Genomic DNA, 27,139 nt, shown 5'->3' with positions numbered 1-27,139 from the left:
CATAATATCGGGTAGGTTCTGCCCTCGAGGGGTTAAGTCTCCAAGGGGAAGGTGTGAATAAATAATCATAACTGAAGGTAAGAATCATTAAGTGTCAAAAGAATGTCTGTGAGCTCACTCAGGCTGGGGAGGGTGTTGAGGGGGAGGCTTGAAGGAGGAGAGGTAAATATTCACATTGAGGATTTCCCCTCCATGTAGGGTTCATTCTGGCCCCAGATTGAGTCCCATGAAATGTGGAAGGGCCCTCCTGATGTCAGTCTCTGCAGTCGTGCGCTCGCTTTTTTGGTTTTTGTGTTTTGTGGTTTTTTTGGCTGGCTAGCAACCTTTCCTTCAAGATTGATGACTAATCCAAATGAGCATTAGCTCACTTTGCAAGCATGAATATGATAATACAACAATAAATAATGCTAAAAGCCAGCAACTTATTATGATTCATTTTAGCTGCGAAGCTGAAATATTGCCGCAGCATTACAGAAAGAAGTGCGTTGAGTCTTGCAAGGCAGTGATTACCACACCAACCCCAGCCTGCCAAGCACCTCAGAGTAACAGGAGGGCAGTCTTTCCTGTGGCGTATCAGAAAGTGATTGCTTTCCATTAGCCCAGGGCTGGAGAGGGGGCTGGCCTTCAATCCCTGGGTGCTTGCTGTGAGTGACAGCCCCGCGGCCCCTGACTGCGACCCAAGACCTAAGTAGAAAACCAGAAGGGGATGGGAGTGGATACACAGAGGGCCAAGGTTTTTCATTTCAGATAAGGGTGGGATAAAGCTGAAAATGAAGTGACTACCTCCATCTCCCCAGGCCCCAGAAGCCAGGCCATTTCCTTCCCGCCTCTTCTGGCTTTGCCTCCGTGCAAACATTCTGTGCTGGGCACCTTCAAATGCCTTGGCCCTTTTGTCCCCAAGGACCATCTTACAGGCAAGATTCATGGGACTTGAGAACTTGGCCCATGTCCAGAGTTGAAATGAGAGATAATTGCTCTTAGACACTGGCCTTGAATGTTCCACAGGGAAGACTTGGTTTCAGAATGAGTAAAAGGATGAAAACGCATATACACGGAGGGCCAAAGTCTTTCCAGAACAAAATAACATCGGGCTGGCGTTTAGGGCATTAAAAAAATGAATTTAATTGTCACAATGTCACCCAAAGTATGAAGTAAAATAATTTTGCTTTGAGAAATTTAAAGTGAGAAAGGCTTAATCGCAGAGCCGTTCTGATGCAAAGCATTGAAAATGAACAGAACATGCAGATCCTACTTTTTTTTTTTTTTTTTTTTTTTTTTTTTTGGTAGTGTATTGTTGCTCAGGCCAAGACAGATTGTTCTGCTACCAATAGGACCCGGGCCTCACCCAAGCCAACGGGTTCTCCGGGATGCACGCAAGATCTACAACCCGCCCCTTGAAAAGGAAAGTAGGGCCCGGGACACTCTCGCAGTGTGAGCGAAAGGCTCCGAGAAGGAAAGTAACCGGATTCGCCCGTTTCGGGCGGAACCACCCCCTCCCACGAGTTTCACAGGGTCCTCGGCCCCGCCCCTCTTTTATTCCGAGAGCAGCGACCAGAGCCGAAACTTTGTAACCCGAGCGCGCCGGCCCCGCGCTCCTCCCAGCCCAAGTCCAGCCCCGGAGGGAGGCGCAGGAGGTGGGACCTGAGGCCGGGAAGGCTCGGGGACGCCAGCGCACGCGGAGCCGAGACCCCGGGAGAGCACGCCGCAGAAGAGGAGGAGCTGGAGGGGGGAGCGGAGCGCGCGGCCGGAGAACCCGAGGAAGCGGTCCCGGCGATCGGCGCGGTCGAGCGGCCGGGAGCAGCTGGGCCCGAAGGCTCCCGCGCCGAGCCGAGGCCAGGGGAGCCTGGGGTCACGGCCCCGCGTCCCCGCAGCTGCCGTCGTCCAGGAGCGGCAGCTGTGCCCGGGCTCCCGGCGGCGGCGGCGGGGGGGGGGGGGGAGGAGGAGGAGCTGCAGCTGGACGGTGGCAGCTGGGGGAGGAGCCGCGCGGCGTCCGGGTGCCGGGGAGGGGACCGCGCTGTCCAGGCTGAGCCGCGCTGGGATGACCCGCTGACCGCGGCCATGGAGCCTTGACGGGGCGCTCCGGCGCGCGGGGACCAGCCGCGGGGCGCGCCCTCCCGGGAAGGGGCAGCCGGCCCTGGTAGCCAGACTTTAACCGCCGACTCTAGCCCAGCTGGGAGCAGAGCCCTTTACCATGGAACCCGTGACCAAGTGGAGCCCCAAACAAGTGGTGGACTGGACTAGAGGTGAGCGTGTCCGGGGGGGTGGGGCGCGTCTCCGGCCCAGTGATGGGGTGGGCGGGGAGCCGGGGTCTGGGGGTGCTCAGCCGCTCCAGCGGGCGAGACGCGTGCAGAGCGCAGTGCGGTGGCAATGCAAACTTCTTCGGAGTGGCCTGTGCACCCCCTAGCTCTTGTGCCTGCCTTTGGGGTGCGAGCTGTGGCAAGCCGAGGGGAGCCCCGTCATTAAGCCGGGGAGTGGAGATGGCCTTTCTATGGAGGGGGGGGGGTGCGTATCTCGGGACTTGCCGGGCTGGGGGCGCCTTCCCTGCCGGGGTGCGGTGCCCCGCTCCCAGGCTGCCCGTCCTGGAGCGGAGAGGCACAAGGCGCCTTTGTGTGGGTGACTCCCCTCGGACCTCGTAAATGCCGCCTGCCCGCTCGGAGTAGTTCGCAGGCGTGACGGGGCGGTTGGACAGGTAAAGGGAGACGAGGGCGGCTCGCCGAGCCTCTCTGTTTTTGTTGGAGAAGGCGACAGGGCAGCACCGGAGCCAACGCGGAGGCGTTCCCGCCGGCGAGAAGCCTTGAGCCAGACTCCCCGGGACTCGGTGACTTTTGCTCCAAGGTGCCAGGACCCCCTGTGGCGCTGCATTTCTAGGCCACATTTAGACCCTGGGAAGAGGCGATCTGTTCAGAATCACTGTCCTGAGCTGTACGGTATTTGGGACGAGGAAAAGCAGCGGGGTGGGGCGGTCATAGGTGACTGAGCGGGGGTAGAAGCTCTTACCCAGCGGTCTGGCTTACTTTTTAGTGCCTCCCAAGATTTCCAGGGAAGAGTGATGGAGGTTTCTCAAGCCTCTTCTACTCTTCCAAAGAAACAAAGCCCGCAAGAACAACCACTGTGTTTATGGGTTCCTCACCCCCCCACCCCCACCCCTGGCTTAACATCTCTTTGTTTCAAGTTACTGTTTCTTTTTTCTTTCTTCTATCTGCTCTTCCAGGTGAGGAGTGGTGCCCTTTCTCAATAATACTAACTAGAATTGTATAGCGCTTTACAGTTTGCTAAGAACTCTCTCTCTGTTATTGCCTTTGGTGATCACAGTAAGCCTGTGAGGTAGGTAATACTGGTAAGATCAGGTCGCCTTTCAGACCGTCTCATGGCTGGGGCATGAAGGAACCTGGTCATCTCTTACATCTCATTTCCCATGCCTGCCAAGTACACACAGACCACGTGGGAATGGGTGTCCCTCCCTGTATGGGACACATGGCGTGCATCAGTGGGGTATCCTGATCCCAGTGGAGCAGGAGAGGGATACAGTGTCTCCAGAGAAGAGGTTTGTCCAGGGACCAGAATTTCCAGGGCTCTCATTTAAAACGAGGATGCAAACAACACATACTTGTGCATTGGTGACTGGCTTTGCCTGGGGGAGGAGTAAAGAGCATTGCCAGGGCTTGGCACAAAACGCAACTTCAAAGCTGTAAATTCCCAGACCCTGTTTTGAAGTAGGGCGTATTTCCCTGTTCCAGGACACCACCAGATTCCCCACCTGGTGACCTGCCAGGATGCAGTTGGTTGGTCTCTTTTCCCTTGGTGTCCCTTATAGAAGCAGCATAAGAAAAGGATGATTTCAGCGGCTTCTGACCTCCAGAGCCGTTCTGTCCTGTAGGGTCATATGTGGCTCTTAAGCCCTTAAAGTGGGCTGGTCAGAATTGCAATGTGTCGTAAGTGTAAAATTACATGTGTGTGAAGCCGAGGTGTAAAAAAATAATTTAAATTATCTCAGTTTTTTATACTTACCACATGCCGAAGTGAGTATTTTGGATACATTGCATTAAATGTATGATTAACATTAACTTCATCCGTTTATTTTTATCTTCTTAATTGTGGCTCCTAAAAAATGGAAAATTACACCTGTGACTCACGTTTGTGACCTGCAGTATACTTCTGTTGGACAGTACTGCTCGTGGGGTACAGAAAGGGTTACAGTTTATCGCTCTTTGGCTTTCTTCAGCTTCTGCCAGCGTACTTGATAATGTACAACTAGAAAAATGGTAACAGGCACACAGGAAGATTATGGAGTGAGATCTTCACACCCTCAAGATTGGTGTCTTTTTTTTGGGGGGGGGTCTCTTGGGATTGGGAGAAGTGTAAATTCACATCCTGTTATGTTTGTTTAGCATCTAAAAAGGAAGAGCAGATTAAAAGGTTTTTGGTCTCCAGTTGCCTTGACGTTATGACTTGAGATTGCTTTCATCTAGAGAAAGTTTCCTACTGATCTGAAAGAGCAATTATCAGCAGTTCAATACCTTGGTATCAGGAGCTCTGGCTACTGATTAAGTTACATACCTGTGGTTAGCATGTGGCAACTTTATACAGAATGCTTGTGCCCTTTTGGACACTTAAGTACAGCCTCATAGAATGACCTGGGTACTTTCCGTGTTAGAATCTAGGAAAGATAAAAAGTGCAAGCGTGGCTTACGCTTACACAAGAGGCTACATTCTCCCAAATTGCCTGATGCATTACTTGAATATTTCTCATAGTAATGCTGTCAAAGTATTGACTTTTCAATCAACTGTTGGCTTCCGCAGACTTGTTTGCTTATGCGCCTATTTTTAGCTGTCTTTGCTAACATCTCTACCCACCCCCCACCCCCCACTTTATAAATACATCCTACTTACTGATAAGCAGTTCTTCATGTAGACTTTGCCACTCTTGGTATTGCATGAGGATGGTATGGTGATTGTGAGCCCTGTAGAAAACCTTGGATTTAACCCTGTCTAAACCCGACCACAATTCACAGCTTGATTTCGTGTTGACGCTATTCAGCAGGTGCATGCATTAGAAGAAAGGTTTATGCGTATAGAATGTATTAATGCATTTGGCTTTTATTATTATAATTTTTATTTGTATTAGTCTTTAGCTATACTGTCACCAATTTTATCATGATATTAGTAGATCCTCAGTAAATCCCAGCGGTAGGTCAGGCTCCGGTCTCCACATTGTATGAGTATTAACTCATTGAATACTGCATGACCACCCCTTGAGGTAGGAACTGTTATTTCCATTTTGTAGTTGAGGAAACTGAGGCACAGAAAGGTTAGGTACCTAAGGAACTGACGGCAGCATTTGACTCCGCGTGCTTTGGCTTTACTTCATCTTCTCAGGGGGTTCTTCCCAGGGTCACTCCCAGAGGACTTTCAGAGTCTTCACCACATTGATGACCAGATCTCCAGGATTCTCACGGTGTGGGTTCTTAAAATCATGTTAACGGAGGAGAGTTGTCTGGGATATGTGTGTCTTATCCTACCCATTTGGTGTATGTCAGGAGGGTTATTTGTAAATCAAATTAATTCACAATTCATGGCACCTCGTCTTTCAAATAATTCAGTCAAGGCTTTTGCAAAGCAAATGATCTTTTACAATGTGTATCAGGTGAGAGTAGGGTCAGGTGTGCACCACTGAAAACCCAACTTACAGGGGTTTAACCAAATGGGAGCATTGATTTTCTCATGCAAATGAAGTCTGGAGACGGAGAATTCAGGAGTGCGCGGGGGCTCTGCCATGCCTTCAGAGGCCCGGGCTCCTTCTGCCGTCCTGTTCAGCTGTTCTTAGCACGTGGTGCCACCAGTGGAGTTCATCCTCACGCTTAATGCCTTAGTGTGAGGTGGCGAGGTGGCTGTTCCACCTCCAGGACCATGCCCCCTTTGTTCCAGGCAGGAGAAAGGAGACCCAGAGGAGGCAAAACACTGCTAGGAGCCAGGTCTTCTGGCTTACGTCTCACTTGCCAGAACTATCATGCAGCCCCCCTCGTGCTGCAAGGGAGGCCAGTCACTGTAGTTCTTTTCGGTTGGGTATATTGTGGCCCTGAAAAAAATTGGAGTTTGTTCAATAAGGAAGGAGGGGAGAATAGATGCTGGTAAACTTAAGCCAGTGGTGTCTAACACACAGTAATTTTTATGTACTGATCTTTATAGCTTAGTTCTCAAAGGAGGATACATGTCATAATTTCCTACTTCTGTCAAGCTCGTGGGTCAGTCCTGTTTTAGAAACAGTGTTCTATTTTCACTCCTGGTAAACTTTCTCTGGTCAAAACTGTAAGTTATATGAAGTCTTTTGTCTCTAAGCTTGATTAAATGTTAGGAGTTGCATGGTAAAATGCAGCTACCCAAGTGGTGTTTCTGTTTTCAGGCCATTGGGGAATGTCTTTAACAAGGAGGAAGGACCACTGGTTTCTCCCATAAGTGCCATTGGTCATGGCTTGGCATGGAATGGGCAGGTTCTCAATAAGTGTGTTGAGGGAGCACGACCCAGCTTTAGTTGCAGAGCAGAAGTCTCTTTGGCCAGCTTCTGGCTCTGCATGGGCACCGTTTCCCCATCACCAGCCAAGAGTAAAGGGGGTTTCTTGCTTAAGGTCTGAGCCTGTGGGATTCAGGACATTGGCTCATTCTCTGTAATCTGGCCACGTACACTGTTCTTCCCTGTGGTGTCTGTCCGTGTTTGGTCCTGGAGGGGCTAGAATTTCAGCGTTATCTGTAGAGATCGGGTACATTGTAGGTCAACTCCAGTGTTAGGCCGTTAGGCCCCTGCTGCTGCCGTCATACTAGAGGTCAGTTCCTCCCATAACCCTGATTTCAGTTAGGTTATGCTTTTCCCTTTAGCCTCTGTGGTCAGTGAAAAAGGGAGGTCCTTTCGAGAGCTGTATGTCTCCCTCAGAGGTCAGAAACCCTTCACTTTATTGCGTACACTTCCTGGTCCTGGTCTATTTCCTGGGCTCCAGCCATAGAGTTATCTTACTCATAATAATAGAAAAACACTTCTTGAAGCACTTATTATGTGTCAGACGCTATGCTAAGTGCTTTGTTTGGACTCATAATTCTCAGGAAACCCAATGAGGTATACAAACCATTATTAACCCATGGTAAAGATGAAGAAACTAAAGCAGAGAGAGGGAGACAGAGAACTTGCTCAGGGTCCCCTATTTATAAGTGACGGGGCTCAACAGCCCTCTTGTTTCCTCCACGACTTCATCGTGTCCATGGCCTGCACCAGGGCAGTGGAGTTCAGTGGTGAGTGTGGGCTCTGGAGTCAAACTTGGGGGCTGTGTCCCAGTCCTACCCCTGATTGTACGGTCTTACGTAAGCTCTCTGTAAATTACCACTCGTTTTTATTGCTTCCTCTCTGTTATTCTATAGCTGCAGGTCATAAATTATTCTCTCTGAGCGGTCAGGTCTGTCAGAGGGTTGACTCCTACCATTCAGGGGCACCAGTCAGTACTGAAGAGATTTCCCTGCCATTTGTCAACCGCTCCGAGGAACCAGGGCAGGACTTGCCAGCAGATCGGGAAGATTCTCGGTTGGCCGAGCGATAGATGTCTCTTGCCAGTATCATGAACCTTCTCTGGGTAAAGAAATCCAAACTGTGTTTTCTCAACTTTGTAAAAACAGTAGCTGGACTTCCAGTGAGCACAGCGTTAGGGCTCGTGTGGTGTCGGGTGTTGACTGCTGTCTGGCACCTGGTCCATGACCAACAGGCCACCTCGCCCGAGAGCTTGTTAGAGATGCAGAAGCTCAGGCCTGCTGAATCGGAATCTGCATTTTAACAGGATCTCCTGGTGACTCGCGTGCTCACTATGGTTCAAGGAGCACTGCTCGGGCACGTGGCCTCGAGCACATTTTTATACTCTGCTGCTGGGTTCTGCTCTCCGACCCGACAGGGGCTCCGTGGGTTTTGTTTAAGTCCTTGAAGGACGGTGCTTCGTTTGAGGATGCTTCACTTGGCCACTTACTGAAAGCAAAAAGGTGACGTCAGGGGTGTGCTTCTGTTCATAAGCACCATCTGGCAACAGCATCGGGTCCTTGTCTGCAAACTAAGTGAGACACTTCCCCTGGGATTTCTTACCTACGTTTTGGGCCTCGAAGGGTCCTCGTAACAACATTTTTTTGTTTTTGTTTTTGTGTTTTTCAAAAGAAGGGCGTTGTGAGGTGGTCGGTGGGCGCTGTGGCTCAAGTTTGTCAGTATCGCCAGGGGGACATTGGAAGATGGGTGGGCTTGTGGCCGGTCCTATAGTCTCTGACCACACAGGGGTTTGTCAGGATTAGTAGATCCCAGGGGAGATTGCATAATTGGTAGAAAATGACACAGAATGTTATTTCGGGAACAACCAGAGAAGTTTTCATAATTTAAAAGTGTGTCTTGTGCCAAGGCCAGGTGTCTCCGTCTGTCTCCATTGAGATTGGGAGTGACCTCTTCGTGCCCGAGGCTCACAGGTGAGCCTTTCTGCGTCCACATCATCGCAGAGAGCTGTGGGGGCCTGTCTTCTCTGCCTCACACTTCTGTGTCGCTGCCTCCAGTGTTGACTGACCATTCCTAGCCTCTTGGGTTCCGGCTCTGGGACATTCGTGTTCTCACCTTGATTTCCCTCTCTACTCTCATTTCGTGATATTTCTAGAGTTTTCACCCCAGGCTTAGCCGTCATTTTGGCCTTTAATAAATAAGGCAGGTTTTGTTTGTGTAAGCTCTGCACAGCTCCTCCACATTTGTTCTTTTTTGCGTCTTTTCACAAGCCCGAGAGATGTTCAGTGAAGGCATATCTCTGTAGCAGATGAGGACATCTTGGCTTTTAGATGTTAAATCACTTGTCCAAGGTCAAAGGCCAGGAATTGGGACCAGACTCCACAGGCTTCTATTCTGTTGTTCCCTCTATACCTGTCTTCTCCTCTGGCCAAGGTGGGTACTGTTTTCTCCTTGACAAGTGTGGGAAGGGGCAGCTCCAGAGAGCCTCTAACTTTTGTGTTTCCTGATTCTCCCCTTAGGATTTATACTCCTAGGACACAGGCCTTTTCTTTCTTTTTGAAATTACACAGCTTGGGGCGCCTGGGTGGCTCAGTCGGTTAAGCGGCCGACTTCGGCTCAGGTCATGATCTCGCGGTCCGTGAGTTCGAGCCCCGCGTCGGGCTCTGTGCTGACCGCTCAGAGCCTGGAGCCTGTTTCAGATTCTGTGTCTCCCTCTCGCTGACCCTCCCCTGTTCATGCTCTGCCTCTCTCTGTCTCAAAAATAAATAAAACGTTAAAAAAAAATTTTTTTAAGAAATTACACAGCTTAAGCAGGACACTGCATATTTTGAACCTGACCTTTTAGTATTTGAGACATTTACGGCTATTTATTTATTTTATTGTAGTTTGTTGATTGTGTTGTATTGTTTCAGAATGCAACTCAGTAATAGAATACATCATTTCTTCTTTTGACACTTCTAATCTAATTTTTATTTTGAGTGTCCTATTGCATTTTTTTGTCTATGTGGTATAATTAACATTTCTATTTGGTAGAATCATACACAGGGACATACACACACACACACACACACACACATACATTTCCTGCTGCCTTTGATTATTCATAGTGTCTTCCTTTTAATTGCTTTGAGAGAGAATGTCAAGCAGCTATGGTGAATAATATATAGGCTTTGGAGTAAAATAAAACTGGAATCATGTTCTGTGTTTAACACTAACTGGTTTGAAAGCTTGGGTAAGTAACTTTTCTTTTTCAAGGCTGCCTTAGTTTTCTCATCTGTAAAATGGGACTGATAATAACCAACACATAGGATTTTAGTTATAAATAAAAGAGGCAGTATAGCGAATGCACGGCATATATATGTTCATATGCTTATTATTAATGATTAATCCATAATAACTCCAAGCTAATATATAGTATAATTGGATTATTTTCGTTTGAATATATAATACTGTTGTGGCTGATAGTCACTTTTCACATGCTTACTAATAACTCACAACAATTCCATAGTACATAGGTGGTCCCTTTTGTTGGTACACAGGTGGTCTGTTAAATTAACTACATTTTCTGTCTTCTCCTCATGTTTCCTTGGACAATCTCCTTCACCTCTTTTGAGGACCCTGTAGGTCTTAGAGAGTATCATAGAATGGTTTTCGCTTTCTTGGGAAGTCGCTTGTAGTCGCTTTCTTGGGAAGAGCTTAGGAGCAACATTGCAACATTGCAACATTGCAGAAGGAATACTTATTTTGATGACAGTTCCATGCTGTTGTAAAAAGTATTTCTTCATTCATTCAACAAATAATTACTTAGGACCTACCAAGTTCCACATATTCTAGGTGCTGGAAATCCAGCTGTGTTCCAGGTTCAGGGATGAGCTAGACCCCTGCTTTAACTATGGGGCTGATAATGACCACCACAACAAAATAGACGAACGAGAAAATACTACTGATAAGTGCAAAGAAGAAAGTAAAGCTATGAAGGGAAGTGATTGGGTGGGGGACTTCTTTCGATGGTGTCATCAGGGAAGCCTGTCTGAGAAGATGACGTTTAGGCATGAATGATGAGACGGAACCAACAATTGGAAAATTAGAGGGGGAGAGAGAACAGCTGTTGCAGAGGCCCCGAGGTGCAAATGAATTTGGAGTGTTTGAGGAAAGGAAGTGTGGTGGCCTCATGAAGAACAAGGATGGTGGGGTGGTGGGCAGAGAGGGGGTAAGAGATAACACAGAGGCCAGATCATGGAGGGGCTCCTCAATCTTGGTCAGCTGTTTGCAGTTTTTCTTAGTTGTTGTGGAAAGCAGGAGAGTAACAAATCTGATTTGGATTTGCGGCAGAAGTAAATTTAGGGAGGCCAGCTGGAAAGCATTCTAGAGATGATGGTGTTTTGGACTAAGGCTTTGGTGGCTCCAGCATTGGAGAGGGCAAGTTCTAGATGGAATTGGTTCACTGGTAGATCATTTTGAAATTATATTTGAAATCGTGAGGTATATTAGTGGTTTTTTTTTTTTTTTTCATTTTTTTCCTCCTGGGGTTAGGAGAGCTCCTACTCTCCCCTCATCCTGATTACTCTCTTGTCATTTAAATAGAGGAGGAAATCTGTCTTTTTGCGTTCACGTGCTTTGTTCCCAGTATTGTTCTTTCCTGGCACATTTTGCTGGGAGCTACAGTTTCTGAAGCTGTTTATTCATCTATGAATAGGGGTTTTGTGAAAGTGGACTTAGCCTAGTTTGTTTTCTTTGACATCAAATGGCTGATTGAACAGTTTTTAACCTGGGATCAGAAGGGCAAATGCAGTTGTGTTTATTAGAGCAAAACAGTTCCTTAGAATGCAGATCAGTAGGTTGTAAAAACTAGAAAGCTCTCTGTAGGAAAACTTAAAAAATGTTTGAGTCAAAGGAACTTGTAGATAGATCTGATTTAAAATATTTTTGCTCCATTGAAAGACTGTCCTAATTTTCTTTAGAAAAGAAAGCCATCATATTTTTGGTAGAATAGATGATGTATTGAGTGATTTTCAACAGGTAAGAATTGAATTCATTTTTAAACATTTAATGCATTACTTATCAGTAGGGTAGAGTGTCAGAGAAATGAGGGTAGGTAGGCTTATATGAGAATAGCCTGGAAGGTTGCTACACATACCTATGCTCCCTTCCCTCCCCTTTTCCCCCAAGAAGAAAATCTGTCAGCCCTTTTAGAGGAGAACCCCTACGTGTTATCTATCAGAAAAGGCGGTGATTATGATAATCTGAATCATGCTTTCCTGAGGAAAACCTTTTAGTGAAAGGAAACATTCTATTTCCTATTTTCAGAGATTTGCAGCAGAGGGGAAATTTCAGTGCTTTTGGATTTAGCAGTGTGTGTGTGTGTGTGTGTGTGTGTGTGTGCGCGCGCGCGTGCGCGCGTTTCCCACTTTAACCTGTGTTAATTGAATAGCCTTTTATGTTCCCAGAGTAATTTTACATTACGGTGTTTTTTTAAAAGTATTTTTAATGTCTTTATTTATTTTTGAGAGACAGAGTAAGCACAGAAGGGGCAGAGAGAGACAGAGGGAGACACAGAAATCCGAAGCAGGCTCCAGGCTCTGAGCTGTCAGCACAGTGCCCGACGTGGGGCTTGAACTCACAAGCCGTGAGGTCATGACCTGAGCTGAAGTCAGATGCTTAACCAACTGAGCCACCCGGGCGCCCCTACATCACAGTGTTATAAAGAGAGTCAAGTCACACTGCCTTGAATGTGATCCTTCAGACAAGAAAACTAGCTTCCCACGTAGAGTGGACCAGCCTTCATGTAATAGCTGTTGATGTTGTGAGCACCTCTTTAACAAGGATTCCAGCTGGAGCCCCACACTAACTGTGCACGGATGAGGTGGCTGTGAGTAGCGTCTGTGGAAACAACAGTCATCCTCCTTGTGAGGAAGATGTCTGGAGACCTATATTATGAAGCGCTTTGGTTGTGAGTACCCCTGGGCCAGGTTGGAGAACTTCTATAATGCTGATCTGTGAAGACCACCTCCGTTTTGGAATTCTCCATTCTTGTCGGGTACCGTCTAATCAGCACACGTGATGAGCACCTATAAGTATAGGAATACTGGACCTGACACCCGACATTTCTAAGCTGAGATTCTTCACGAGACCCTTTCCCAGCCCCATACGCATGGGTCCCCCAGCATCGCATCATCACTGTTTTTGAACTTACGTTTTCAGCATCTGCATCACCTGGGAACTCGCACATGTAAATTCTCGGGCCCCATCCCAGACGCACAGAATCAGACACCCTGGGGGTGGGACCCGGGAAGCTGCATGGTAACAGGTCCCTCAGGAGATTCTGGTACCGGCTAAAATTTGAGGACCATTGGTCTATACCACTCATGCGGCACATACAAAAACAAAAACAAAGAAACCAGACTGTCCCCCATAATTCCTGTCTACAGTTGGTTTTTGACTCGTACAGAGTGATGAGTAAGGAAGGAGAGCTTTTCCAGTAGGGACGGCTGTTGCGTATTTCAGTGGATGAGTTACGGTACCTCTGTCTGTGAGTGTCCTTTCCAGAGTGGGCGGGGGAGAGTCGAAGTTGCTATCCCTGCAGGCTCCTAGCCAGCTGCTCCACCCCAGGCCCTGGGAGCCTTTTGTTGTGGACCTCTTTGAGTGCTCAGCCTTAGGAAAACACAGGAGAGGAATGTTTCGGGGTCTGAAGGGACCTGTTTAGGTTTTGTGTGGAATTTCCAGACCTCGCTCTAATAGAGGCGCAGAATGTAACCCCTTCCCCCGTTCCATCTTAAGAGAGAGGCTGGATAGTTGTTCTCTCTCACTTAGCACTCCAGTTTTGGCTTTGAACAGCGCAGGCAGATGCAAAGAGAAGTGAGGGAAGGAAAGCAGACGAGAGAAATACTCAGAGCAGCAAATAAATTGAAGATCAAGGTGAAGAGCTCTTTCATTTAGTACGTGGACACTGAACCCGTGCAGGTGGGGTTCGGGAGCCCCTGCGGTTGTGGAAGGCCAAGAGAGTCCAAACTAGAAGAGACACTACAGAAATGAACACTCGAGACCAGGGTGGGCACTGGGACTTGGAACAAGAGTTACAAACTACAGCTGACGGCAGGGGGCAGGCAGGCAGTGTGGGGAATGGAAATGGAGGAGTACATGTGAGAAGAAGGCAGAAAGTTGTAGAGACCGCCTCCCACCCAAAGACAAGCCGGTTGCCCAGTTTTGGCTGACCAGACCTACGGTTTCCAGATCTTCTGATTTTCGTTGCTTTTTCTTGTTGTTTCACAATGAAGCTGGAGATCTGGCTTTGTATGTGACATTGTCCAGTTTTTAGAAAACCGCTCACAGGCTTTTTTTGGCAGAGGACAAACAAAATATATCTGTGGGTCGGTTTGTCATTCCCTCTGTGGTCCACTCCGGTCAGGTGTTAGTTGCCCAGGTGAGAAACATACCTGTAAGATGTGAATACGGTTAGCTCCACAGTAATTCTTCAGCTGTTTAGTAAATCCGTTGGTTACCCGTAATTTCATTTTGCCATTTAACTAGTTCCGTTATTCCCAACATTGCAACGTGTGATTCCATTGAGGTGTTGTTAGGTCAAAAATACCAATGCCTTATTGGGCGTAGCAGACCATTAGGTAGTTCCTCTTCAGTGTGAAAAAGGAATGTGGCTTCTCTTGATTGAGTTTATTTTGCCGTTGGCTGTGCGGTATTGGCTCCTGACAGGAACTGTTTCTGTTTGTACAGAAAGAGTTCATTCATACATAAATTCATTCCTTTGTACAGAAGGATTTCAAAGTAGGGTATATGTTCCAAATTTTTGTGCTAGTTTGTGGGATCCTGTTTGATTTAGTAAGTTGTCAGTTGACTTAAGGTCTTTCTGTTTCGTGGTGCTCTGAATTGGGAAACAAAAGAAAACAAAAAAACCAAGAAAAGCACTAGTGTTAGTACTTACACCGGGGTAGAACTCACTCCAAAATGCAATCTACAAATTTTTCGGGGATAATTATGGAATATTTGAATCTTTTGGTTTGCTTTGTAAGTAAATAGTCCGTATATGTGTGTATTAACACATAACATAAGTATACAGACTATACACATGTGTATACAGGCACATAATATACTCGTTATAACCTTATGTTAAATGTTCATTAAGTTTTTATTTCAACCCTTAGTTTCCTCTTAACAGATTAAAAAATCTGTCCCTATCTATCTATCTATCTATCTATCTATCTATCTATCTATCTCCTTTTTCGTACCAGTTACTCTGCCCTATGCTAGGGACAAAAAGATGAGCTAGATATAAATGAAGCCTGTTGTCAAGAAGGTCATGGTTTGGTAAGGAGGCAGCCATTACCAGGTGGTGTTTATTGAGATTTCTACGCGATAGGTCTTTGCCGGGGAGTTTTTGTGGATTATCTCGTTTAGCCCTCAGAATGCTTATTTCACAGGGGCACTTTTATGGTCTTCATTTTGGAGTTAAGAACACCAGGCCCTGACCTCTCTGAGGTTGTGTAATGAGTAAATGGGGATTGAATCAAGACATATTTGATTTCCAGAACCTGACCTCTCAACCTAGCTGCTCTTTGGTGGATACCAATGTAAGTTGGCTGGTAATAAGTCACGAGGGCAAGGGGAAAACATTTATGTTATGAACAGTAAGATTTGAATTGACCTTCTTAAATTTAACCTATAATTTTACCAACCAATAAAAAAAAGTTCTGGAGAACATCCTATTTCTTTTCTTTTTAAACATATGTGATTGGGCTGTTGTAAATGGGGAAAGATAGTTTTCAAGTATATTTAATAGGGATGATGTAGCCTTTGGATAATCACTTCATGGTTTTAGGTTCTAGTTTTCTCATAAGTTAAAATTCTGAGATTATGAGAATATACATTAAAAGAAGAGACTGGAAGGAAATACATTTACAATGCCAGCATTGGTTGTCTCAGGATGATAGAATTAGAGGTGGCTTTTATTCTCTTGTTTGTACATACAAAGATAATCAAATGGTTTTTCTCTTGTATTCTAAGCCATGGCTACTTTCTGCGTGGCCTCTTGTCCTCAGGATGCTTGGGAATCAGAAAAGCCGCAAAGAGCAACGTGGGAGAGAATGTTGGACTCATTTTCCTGTCTTTCCGGGATCTTGACCTCTCAAGTCCTGGCTGCCGTGGCAGCTCTCTGTTACCTTCAAATAGCTAGCCTGTGTTTTTTTAGTTTTTGTTTTTCAGTCTTGTGTGGGCTGGTTTGTCTGGCACAGCCAGGTGTGTCCAGCCGTGTTGTATGACTGCAAGACTCAAGAGCACTCAGATTTTAGTGGGCATAAGAGCCTCTGGTAAGGACCAGCTGGTTCGTGGCCCTAATTGCCAGAGAGTTTGCTAATGTTGTAGGTTCATGGTGGGGGCCTAGAGTCCCATTTGTAGTGGACAGCCCCCGGTGTCTTTTGCAGGTGGTTTGTGAACCACCGTTTGAGAGCCACTGACGTTTAGGAACTTTGTTCTTCATTCACTGGGGAAATTACAGAAGGGTTTGAATGGAGGCGTGTTGCTGCTAGAACTATAGGAAGTAGGGAAGGCTCCAAGGAGGAGGAGGAGTGATTAGGGGTTAAGAGACCTGCTCTACGGGGCATTTGGGGTCCTGGGTGGAGGGCTGGGGAGGCCTGAGCTAGAAATGAGGGCTTGGGAACAAAAGGAGGGAAAAGAATGGTGAGAGAGGCACCGCCCAAGAGTGATCTGGAAGCCCCAGCAGGGTCTGATGTGTGAGTGGTAGAAGGGACTTCAATGTCCAGGTTTTGTGACTCAGTGACTCCACAGGGAAGCACCAGTAAAATGTGTTGAATTCTGGGAGGAGCTGTTTTGCAGGTTCAAGGGTGAGCACACCTTGTAGATACCAGCTTCAAAAACTCATCCAGTTTGTAGAAGATGCATCTTGCATGATGTACCAACGTCTTGCATGATTCAAACCCTTAAGAAAACACAGTGCCCTCTCTTATTACAGCACTCTGATTGTCTCATGTTTTAATGAGGTGTAAATATCATGCAGCTTGGCACATGAAACGTGTTAAAATTGGATAGTGTTAGCTGAAATTTAGGTTCTCATACTTGAGTGTGAAATGATGCAATATACATGAATATGACACCCAGAATTATTTCTGTACCACTCATTAGAAGGTATGGAATGCAAAATAAAAGAGAAGATTAGAGTCCTACAAGGATAGCATGTAAATGGAGATACAAAATCAGTGCTGATAAATGCAAAATTCATCTTGGAGTAGTTCCTCAAGTTTCGTCCAATGCTTAGTGAGTATCAGCAGTCCTGGCTGACATGCTTGGTTGCAATTGCTGTGTGGGTGCGTGAGCTCGATTCCGTGAGATCAGTGCCTTCTTTGCGTTGCCAAAGCAAGTGGGTGATTCGAAAGACCAACCTGGAGAGAGCCAAGGGTGTGTAGGGCTCTTAAGGGCCCGGCACTAAAGGGAAGGTGGGGGCAGATACGATATGGCCCATTTTCTTATTCATCGTTGACCCAACCAATTTTAAGAAGTAGGTGTGATTTTTTTCTGCGATTTCCCTCAGGTAAAGTTAATAAGTTCTTTGTGTAATAGGGCCAGCTATAAAATGGTAGTTGGTTTTTTTTTTTTTAATACCATCTATCCCAGTGTTCTATGTGGCTGATATTTCTATTAAAACTTGCTAATTTCCCATCTATGACTTTTATATTAGTACTAACTCCATTTACCTGGTATTCGGAAATGAAGTCACTTGTATTTCACATTATTTAGTTCTAGAAATGAGGTTTTTGATGAAGTACTGTATTCCTAGGCCACATGAGGAGAAATAGAACTAACTCTTAGTCTGTTCACTAGAGTGTCCCGTTAACGGATATTCCCACCAAGTGTAGCAAGGGTTTCATAGTCACCATGCATTCATTCAACAAATATTTATTGAATGCCTGCCTTGTGCCAGGCACTGTTCTGAGAACTGCGGATACAACCGTGAGCAAAGTAGACAGTAGTTCCTATATTCCTGGAGCTGCTCTGCTAATGGGGGTAGACAGGATGTAAGTAAAATTTGTAGCACCTGGACGTGGAGGGGCGACGGGCTGCATCGGTGGATGCAGGAAGGGAATGGGGATGCAGTGTTCACTGTGGTGACCAGGGAAGGATTTCAGTGAGCAGTGAGCACTGACGGGTGGAGGAATGTTTGGGCCGATGGAACAGTAGGTGCGTGCGAATGCCCCGAGGCAGGAGAGTGCTTGCCGTGTTGGTGAGGCAAGGTGGCTAGAGTGAGCTGCTGGAGCAGAGTGAGCAAAGGGAGGAGCTGCAGGAGGTGAGATCAGAGATCAGACACCAGCTGGTGCAGAGCCTTAGAGATCACCATATATATTGTATGTTCGGCTTTAACTTGGTGTTTGGCGAGCCAGTAGATTTTGAGCCAAGGAGCGCTATCAGATTTACATCGTAAGGTTACAGCGGCTGCTGTGTTGAGAAGACTGGAGTGAACACGGGTAGAATCAGGAACAGGATGCTATGACACCAATCATGTGAAAGATGACACTGGCACCCCATGGTGGCTGTGGCCACCGTGAGAGGTGGCCATGTTCCAGGTGTTCTGAAAGGCCAATCGGGAGATTGGATATTGGTGTAAGAAGATACTCATCGAGTACTTGGCCTGGGGAGTTGGAAGGAGGAGATGGTTAAGGGAATACTCAGATTTGAAATTTGCAGTGTGTGTTCGTGAAGTGAAGTAGGCAGTTGGATATGTGTTTGGATTAATGGGGTGGTGGGGACTGGTTCAAGACCAGATGGGTCACCAAATGAATGAGCAAAAGAAGACAAATGAAGAGGAAAGAAAACCTGGGGTATTTCAAACTTTGAAAGTCTGGAAGATGAGCGACCAGGACCAGGAAGATTGCTGTGAGGTTGCTGCCAGTAAGTAGAAGGAACACAAGGAGAGGGTGGCCCTGGTGGCCAGTGCAGAAAGTGTTCCCAGAAGGAAGGAGTATAGTCAGCTGGGCCAGGCTGGTGAGGGGAGGACAGAGAACTGACCAGCATTTTGAGTGAGCCACATAGAGGACATGGGTGGACCGGCCGGGGTAGTTTCAGTGCGTTGATGGCAGCAGAAGTCTGAGTATGTCCAAGAACAAATGGAAAAGAGGAATTGATGTCTGAGAGACCATCCGCTTCCTGAAAGAACACAGCTCTGGTTTGTTCTCAGTATGACTGAGGTACTGAATGCATTTTAATTTAATTCTTTAAAACCGATACCCAAATTCTGAAATAGTTAACTGTTTGGTGACTAGCTATTTGATCTATTGGGACGTGTTATGCCAACTGGATAACAGTACAGTGTAGATGATGCAATCTCTTATTTTAATACTAACAAAGCCATTCACTTAGTGAATGACTGTGTACTGTGGCTTCCATAGAGAAGAGTTATTCAGCAGAAATTCTCCCTTCCCCATTTTTTCCCCACATTTTTTGGAAATGAAAATTTGGAAATGAGAGTAAATAGCTACCTGAGTTCTGTGATATTCCCTAGTTAACCCATTTAGGTAGGAAAGATTTGTTATGGATGGATCCTAAACCTTGGGAGAATTCCCTGTTGCTGATCATTTACCTTCATATATTGTAAGATTTGTCTGAAATACTCAGAATGCCATAAAATAATATATAAACAATGTCTGTTACAGCCCATAGGTGGAAGCCATTTGTTAGGAAAATTGGTGCCAATAGATAAACCAAATAACTTTACATATAGGTCAGCAAATATTTATTGAAAACCTGTCATTTATAATATCTCTTATAGGTGTAGTGAACAAGAAAGGATCCCTGGTGTCTTTGACATTTTCTGTCAAGGGGAACACACAGACCAGTCCATCGGCATTTAAGCTACAGGGTGTCCTAGGTGTGCAGAGGAGGAGTATTTAACTCGGGTTTGAATGGGTGATGCGTGAATGGTTTCTTGGAGAAAGCCACTTTCAAATCAAGACCTGTAGTATGGGCAAGAGGTAACCCGGCCTGGATTAGGGAGGGGAAAGAAAATATTTGGCAGAAAACTGAAAGGCAAGAGAGAGCCAGGCGTTTAAGTACTGGCTACTGAAAGAACTTGATTGTGCTGTACCTATCAGGAGGTTGAGTGGAAGGAGATGAGGTTGGAGAGGTTTGTATTTGGGGAGAGGAATAGATCACCAGGGCCCTGTTTATGCCTCCGAGCAGGTGGAAACAAATGAAGAAATTAAGATCTTTGAGTAGCCTTCTATTCTGGAGGAAGTGCATGTGCCTGTATATACATACATAATATCTGTGTGTGTGTGTGTGTGTGTGTGTGTGCGCATATATATGCGTACATACATATATATGTACTCACACATATACGTATAACTATCCATATATGTGTTTATATTTTTTAAGGATCCTATATGTTGTTTGATTCAGGATCCTGTTGCAGAGGCACTTACTTGACTCTTCTGGAACAGAGCATGATACTGGGTTTATGACCCAGAGTGAACTTGTCCCTCCACTGTAGGGGAGTCCCTGAATTTCAAGAAGTCTCAGTTAAATGCTCTCTGTGAAAATTTACTTGACTTCCTGGGTGTTTATTTTCCTTGATCTCTGAATTGTGAAACCGGTCAGGTTTTTAGCACAAGGAGACATGAAAACTCTTCGTCAACACACAGAGGCACTGCTAAAACACGGACTTGATGAAACAAAGTCTGGTGGTGGTGGGAGAGAAAAGGGAAGGCTGTGAGGAATGGAGAGGAACAGAGCCTGGGAGTTGGGTGGGGCAGGCTGAGCTCAGAGGAAGTAAGTGCTTTGGGGGGGAGTGTGGTGTGGAGTTATACCTTGAGCTGTGGGTGTTCTGTGTGTTATCACTTCCAGTCTGCTGCCCATGGCTGATTAATGATTGATGATTGTTTCTAGCTCAGCCTATAATGTAGTCTTTATATATTCAGTCTTCACTCCGGTGGGGTGAGCCAAAAAGCATAGCTTAGCATTTGTAGGAATTTATTATCCAGAAGTGGTCAGAAATCTCACTCAAAGGTTAGGAAATCACTTCCTTCCCAACCCCAGAAGGATGTTCCACCTTTAAGATATACTGTTCTCTTCCTCCCTTTCTGACTTTTAGCATGATGCAATTTATACCTACATCTTGAAAATACAGACTCAGAACATTTCAGACCCAGGCCCAGATGAATCACACTTGCTGTACCAGATCCAGGCGCCGCCACCTGGGCGTTCATCTCCGAGGTCCTGAACTCTGGAAGGACATTGAGATTATACTTAAAACTAATAGGGCTTGATTATGGTTGGATGAGAAACCGAAGTAAGAACCCACCTCTGAAGGGTGTGGCCGCCCCTTCTCTTGCTTCGCATTGTTTCCCAGATTGTTGTGGGTGGTTGACGTTGCCACATCGTCCCAGGGTTAAACATATACTCAGTTCTGGGAAAGCTTCTATCCTTAGCAGTCCACAATTCTAATTCAGTGGAACGTGGTTTAAAAATAATTTGACAAGGTAAAATTTTAGTGTTTTAATAGTTACCATTTAAAAAACCAGGTTTTTTTTGCTTCTCTTCCCACCCCACCCCCTACCTCCCCCGCAATAATTTCTGAGTATGTGATGGTTTGTAGCACATCTATTATCTATTACTTTAACCAATTTAACATCCTTCTCTTGTGTGCGTTAGCAACCTGGAATTCTGTTTTATAACTTCTTTTTGCATCAGTGGCTGTGTCTCCTATCCCAAGGCGTGTTTTGGGTTTCTCCTTCATTTTTTTTTTTTTTTTAAGCCCTAGAATGGATATTGCAAAAATATTTAATTAAGGTAACATGGTTGTTGGTCCCTTTATCGTATTTCCAGTTTAAAAATTAACTTTAACTCGAGATAATGTAATGTTCCAGCTCTGCCATAGAAATTCCGTCTCCTAAAATCATGTTTTAATCAAGGAGAAAAGGAGCATTTCCTAAGACTGACTATTAACAAAAGAAAAAGTATAAATGCTTATAAGCAACCTTAGGAATTCAGGGTGAAATCTAAGGATCTAAGATAATCTATTTTATTAAATGCAATTGTGGGAGATTTCCTGGAAGTGATCAGTGAGGTGAAATCTGTCTTTTATAATGACTTAATTGTCATCAGAAGATCTGAAAACAATTTTGTGCAGTAAGGCAGATAATTATCATCTTGGTAATAACTGTGTAAGTATATTATTATAAAGACATTATAAGACTATCCTATCTTATAAAAGCAGCCTGTGTACTATAGACCTTATTATTGTAATTGTTTGTTTGTTTGCTTTTTACAGATCCAAAATTATAATGAATGTGACATATTGTTGCTGTGAGATGTTAGGAATAGAGTCGCTTTGGTTGGTTTGCTTTGGTTTGATGCATGCAGTTAACATTCTTTTTCTCTTTTAAGAAGATCATTTTCATCTTAAAGCTAAATGATGGGATTAACGTTTGCACTTGAGATGGTCTGAGACGGTGTCTGTTTTATCTTCTCAAATTGGGGCCAGACAATAAAGGTCTTTGGTAAACACTTGATAGGGAGGAAGGTAAAACCCTCAAGTCTCTCTAACAAAGTTGGAATTGACTTTGAAAAATCCTGGCACTCAGTGGAACCTGTCTGCTTTGGGTGAAGGTTGGAGCACATGCCTGAAGTTAATTGCCCTGCGATAGAGGAACAATTGTTTAACTCTTAAAGATTCTGCCTGAAGGCAAGATGTATTCATGCATTCACTCATAGTTCTCTTCCTTTCTCCGACAACCCCCCCCCCCCCCATGGTTGTGTATATTTGTGTGTTTGTGTGTGGTTCATTCCTCATTCAGAAACATTTGTGGCTGCTATAATGCATAGTGGTTAAGACCAGGGCTGACTGCTGACGTCTGGACCCATTACCGCTAGATGTGTGACGTAGGTTAAGTCATATCCATTGTTGTAGTCAACCTGCTTATTTTTAAATTTGGGTCATGCTGTTACTAAATTTTCAGGGTTTATATTGAGGGGTAAGTGAGATAATGCAGGTGAGGCAGGTACCACAGTACAGCACTATATGGCACATAGCAAGTGCTTGATACTCTAGCCGTTGTTTGGGTGCATAGACTACAGGGATATCCTGGGTAAAAATTCACATTTCCAACAGAACCGTTTCGAATTAAACACAGACACGCTGCCTTTTACAAATGGTAAGTTACAGCTCAGTGTGAGGAAGGGCAAAAAGAAAATTGGATATTTTGGGGGATGTATTGATATAAAATGGCATAGAATAGAGGGGATGCTGGTTCCACCTCCTAAACTTTAAGATGTGGATGGTTTCTTTCCTCCTTTCTCTCTCTTTCTTTCTTTCTTTCTTTCTTTCTTTCTTTCTTTCTTTTTTCTGTTTTCTTTTTTATTCCTTCCATCCTTCCTTCCTCTTTCTTTCTTCCTTTCTTTCTTTTCCTTCCTTCCTTTCTTTCCCTCTTTCTTTCTTCCTTCCTTCCTTCCTCTTTCTTTCTTTCTTTTTCTTCCTTTCTTCCTTTCTTCCTTTCTTTCTTTCCCTCTTTCTTTCTTTCTTCCTTCCTTCCTTCCTTCCTTCCTCTCTTTCTTTCTTTCTTTCTTTCTTTCTTTCTTTCTTTCTTTCTTTCTTTCTTTCTTTCTTCTAATTTAGAGCACATGAGTGGGGGAGAGGGGCAGAGTGGGGGGGAGAGAGAGGATCCCAAGCAGGCTCTAAGCTCAGTACAGAGCCCAGTGAGGGGCTCCATCCCACGACCTTGGGATCATGACCCCAAGCTGAAATCGAGAGTCAGACACTCGGGGTACATGGATGGTTCAGTCGGTTAAGCATCTGACTTTGGCTCGGGTCATGGTCTCATGGTTCATGAGTTCGAGCCCCATGTCAGGCTCTGTGCTGACAGCTCAGAGTCTGGAGCCTGCTTCAGATTCTGTGTCTCCCTTCCTCTCTGCCCTTCCCCTGCCCGTGCTCTGTCTCTCTCAAAAATAAATAAACATCAAAAAAAAAAAATTAAAAAAAGAATGAGAGGCTCAACCAAGCCACCCAGGCACCCCAGGTGTGGAGGATTTCTTAAATCTCTCCCCCTGGTTATTCCCCTAACTGATTGTTCTGAGAGCTGACAGCTGCTAGCAGTGATCTGTAGAGTACAAGTATTAAAAGTCAGAGGGCAGGCTGTTGCCAAAGGCTGGCCTCTTAAGCCGGTGTGGTGTCACAATTAATGTCCTCGACTTACTACATTGCCTGCTTTAGTGGGGCTTTTGATAACCGGTGGGGTGACAGCAATCCTTGGGTGTGTCCTCCTCGGTGTAGTATGTATTCCACTGAGTAATAGTCCTCTGTCATCATCTGGCTCAACAGCCCCAGTGGAAGGCGCTCCGTCTCACCAAGCCCAGTTAAGAAAACCAGCCCAGTTTCTTCTTAGGAGCCAAGAAGTTATTTCGTAAGATGTGCTCCTGTAAGCACTGTGGGAATAGCTATCAGGATGGTGATTTACTTATGTTCTTTAGTAACCAGAGTTGCTTCCCTCAACTTCAGAATCCTAGAAAGTCACAAACTTCTCAAAGGACTTTTAGGTTCCCTGTGCAAGGGGAGAGGATGGTCCCCACAGGTCGCAGAGAGGGTCCTGGAGTGACATGAAACACTGTGTCATTGGGTTTATGAGCAAGACTCATACCTGGTGTCAACTTTTGGGAGGCATGGGGTGTGAAATAAAAAGCGGAAGGGTTTGCCTGATTTGCTTGTTTACAGAGCAAGTAGACTTTGGTAAGGCGTTTGTGAGGAGGCAAGGGAAGAGGTGTGTTTGTAGTTTAATCCATGTGTACCTGCTCTGGCACAGGATTTCAGCAGTGACAAATGTAGAAAAGTTGTCTTAAAACTGAATAAATCTGTATTAGCCAAAGACATCCCTTTCTCTTTTGAGAAACTGGCACATAATTTCTTCTAGGTCAGTTTTCAACTTCTTGCATTTGTTTAATTATTTTACGTTTATGTATTCAAAAAATATATTTGTGACATATCTATCCATACCACTCCCCACCCTCTCATTACAGCTTATTTTTTTTTTAACGTTGATATTTTTGAGAGAGAGAGAGAGAGAGAGAGATACAGAGCATGAGCAGGGGAGGGGCTGAGAGAGAGGGAGACACAGAATCCGAGGCAGGCTCCAGGCTCTGAGCTGTCAGCACAGAGCCTGACGTGGGGCTTGAACCCACGAACTATGAGATCATGACCTGAGCTGAAGTCAGACGCTTATCCGACTGAGCCACCCAGGTGCCCCCCTTCCCCGTTACAGCTTTAGAATTCTGTGTAGGGAGATGCAAGCTGCTGCTTATGCTTTAATGCACGGTGTATTTTAGATGCTGTCAATTTTCAAACTTGTACACCGAATTTAAAAGATTTAAAAAATCCATTGAAGATCCGATAAAAAGAGAGGTAACATCCGTGCTGATTGGTAGCACTGTCACTGGTGGAACTGGCAATTTTGCTAAGAAAGCAGGGGTGGTGAGCCAAGCTAAAAATCCCCACCAAAGGCCTGAAGCAATCCGGCCAGGCGAGCCAGCAGGCCTGTGTGGCTAATTGACTGTCTGTTTACAAGCCTTAAAGACCCAGGATTGCTGTCAGTATTCCTTTGCTGCTTAAATCGGCAACAGATGTCTTTGCCTCAAAATCATAGCACTTTATTTTTATTTTGAAATTTTTATTCATTTTATTTGGGAGAAGGTATGGGGGCAGATCCTGACAGGTTTGAGATCAGGGAGACCAGAAGGATTCCTTGGAGTGAAGAAGAGGGAGGTGTTGAGTGGTGCTGAGCTCTAATCCTATTTAGGTTTGTGAACTGGAATATGGCCTGTTTATTAGGAAAATTGGGCTATTTTTTGACTTCTGGGAATATAACAAAGGAGGGCCTTTTTCTTCAGTCTGTGGCGCTGGCATTCTGATTTCCACGTGTTTCTCCATCACTAGCTGTAATTTTGAGCGACGGTGATAACCTTAGATTATGCAGTCCACATACAGGTTCATTTGAGCCAATAAATGGTTTCATTTCACAGCTAAAGCAATGGTGGCCCAGAGAGTTAACACAGCCAAGCTGCAGTGTGGCAGGACCTAGTCCAGAACCGAATTCTCCATCCTCCCAGCCCAGAACGTTTGTGATCATACTCTTCTCCCAGAGTCACCCTATTCACATCCCGGCTCCCAGTCCTGTTCATTTATAGCCTTGTAGCCCCACCCCCCCCGCCGGGTGCAGTGTGGGGCTTCATAGTCCTTGTCCTGTCTACACTGAAGTCCAGATCAGTAAGCCCGTATTCATCACCTGTGATGTGCTAGACTCAGGGTCAGCTGTGGAGATCCAGTGCCCAAGAGCGTCCAGTCCAGCAGGAGAGATGTCAGCACTAATGACTACAAAATATGGTCTGGGACATTCAGTAATGGATATGGGTACAGGTCTAGGAGCACAGAATGCAGCGTGTGTGTGGAGGGGTGGGTGGGTGTGCGCGCACACACGCACACAGTTTAAGGGACAGTTGCTTGAGGATGGTTTTATGGGATAAAGGGGAGTTTTCCAGCCTGTTGGGGAGGGGGGTGGGGCCTTCTAGGTGAAGAGACTTAGGAAACTAAAAACTGTCCGTTGGCAGTGCTGGAGGCTGAAGTTGGTAGTGGGGTCATGGCCAGTTGTGGAAATCAATAAGTTGTACTCACATTGTCTCTTTTTCCAGCCTGTTTCAGAAGTGCTTGAAGGTTTATCAGTAACCCTCTGTTTTCTTTTAGGCCAAGGAACATTAAATGTCTTTGGGTATGATGGCTGTCATGACTAGGTAGAAGCCGAGACTAGTGTGGACTGTCAGGTGCCTAGAGGCTCCTTGACAATGGCTTAGGTGTATCAGGGAAGAAGGTTCGGGAATAATACTCTGCCTTAGACCCAGAAATATAAAGGCAGCAAGTTGCTATCTGGGGCCTTCCTGCCCTTCCTCCCAAGATGCCATTGGGGTGAAGGTGTGGACGCGGTTTTATAAGTTCAGCTTCTGGAACCAGACAGAGCTGCCTTGCAGTTTTCACGGCCTTGAAGGAAGCAGATAAGGAGTGATAGGAAACAGCTGCCGCTCACAACGCAGGCCGAGATGCAGCCTTGTGGAGCAGCTTGGTAAGCACGAGAATATTAATGCAGAGTCCTTTCCGATAAGATGTTTGGGAGCCAAGGAATGTGATTTGTTTTCATACATTTCCCCCGCCCCCCATTGTCCTTCTGTTGCCTACAGATTTGATTTTTGTTTGTCCAGTAATACTATAGAAATACTTTCTTGTAAGAAAAATGTATAAACAATGTAACCCTAGGTAATTAGAAAAGACCGTTGCTCTCTCTACCAAACCCTCTCCTTTTCCAGAGTTGAGTGTGAGCACCTCCAGAGCCCTTCCTAGATATTTACATAAATTTTTATACATAGTCGTAGGTAATTTATTTTCTTTTATATAAATGGATTCATGGGTAGTTTGAATCTGATTCCTATCTTTGCTTTTACATTTAATACTCTTTTACAGATCTTTCCACGTCATTTTATTTAAATGAACCTCAAACATTTTAGAAGTAATTTTTATGCAGTTAAACTTCATTCAAATCATCAGTCATTTAGGAATGGCTCTATGAAAATCTGGGTACCTCTTAG

At 45.4% G+C, this 27,139-nt stretch overlaps 1 protein-coding gene across 3 annotated transcripts in view; it reads left to right on the top strand.

Annotated features, from left to right (window-relative positions):
• The first annotated feature begins 1,937 nt into the window (after nt 1–1,937).
• Nucleotides 1,938–27,139, top strand: part of CNKSR3 (CNKSR family member 3) — an 83,702-nt gene continuing 58,500 nt past the window's right edge. The window contains exon 1 of one of the 3 annotated variants that reach the window (XM_042987355.1): nt 1,938–2,243. In XM_042987355.1, coding sequence (XP_042843289.1) covers nt 2,192–2,243 — 52 coding nt within the window. In that variant the 5' untranslated portion in view covers nt 1,938–2,191. The remainder of the gene's footprint in view (nt 2,244–27,139) is intronic. The other 2 variants (XM_042987358.1, XM_042987356.1) reach the window with 2 other exon arrangements.

This window comes from Panthera tigris, chromosome B2, assembly GCF_018350195.1.
Source record: "Panthera tigris isolate Pti1 chromosome B2, P.tigris_Pti1_mat1.1, whole genome shotgun sequence".
Lineage (NCBI taxonomy): Eukaryota > Metazoa > Chordata > Mammalia > Carnivora > Felidae > Panthera > Panthera tigris.
This window is presented reverse-complemented; position numbering and strand designations above follow the sequence as displayed.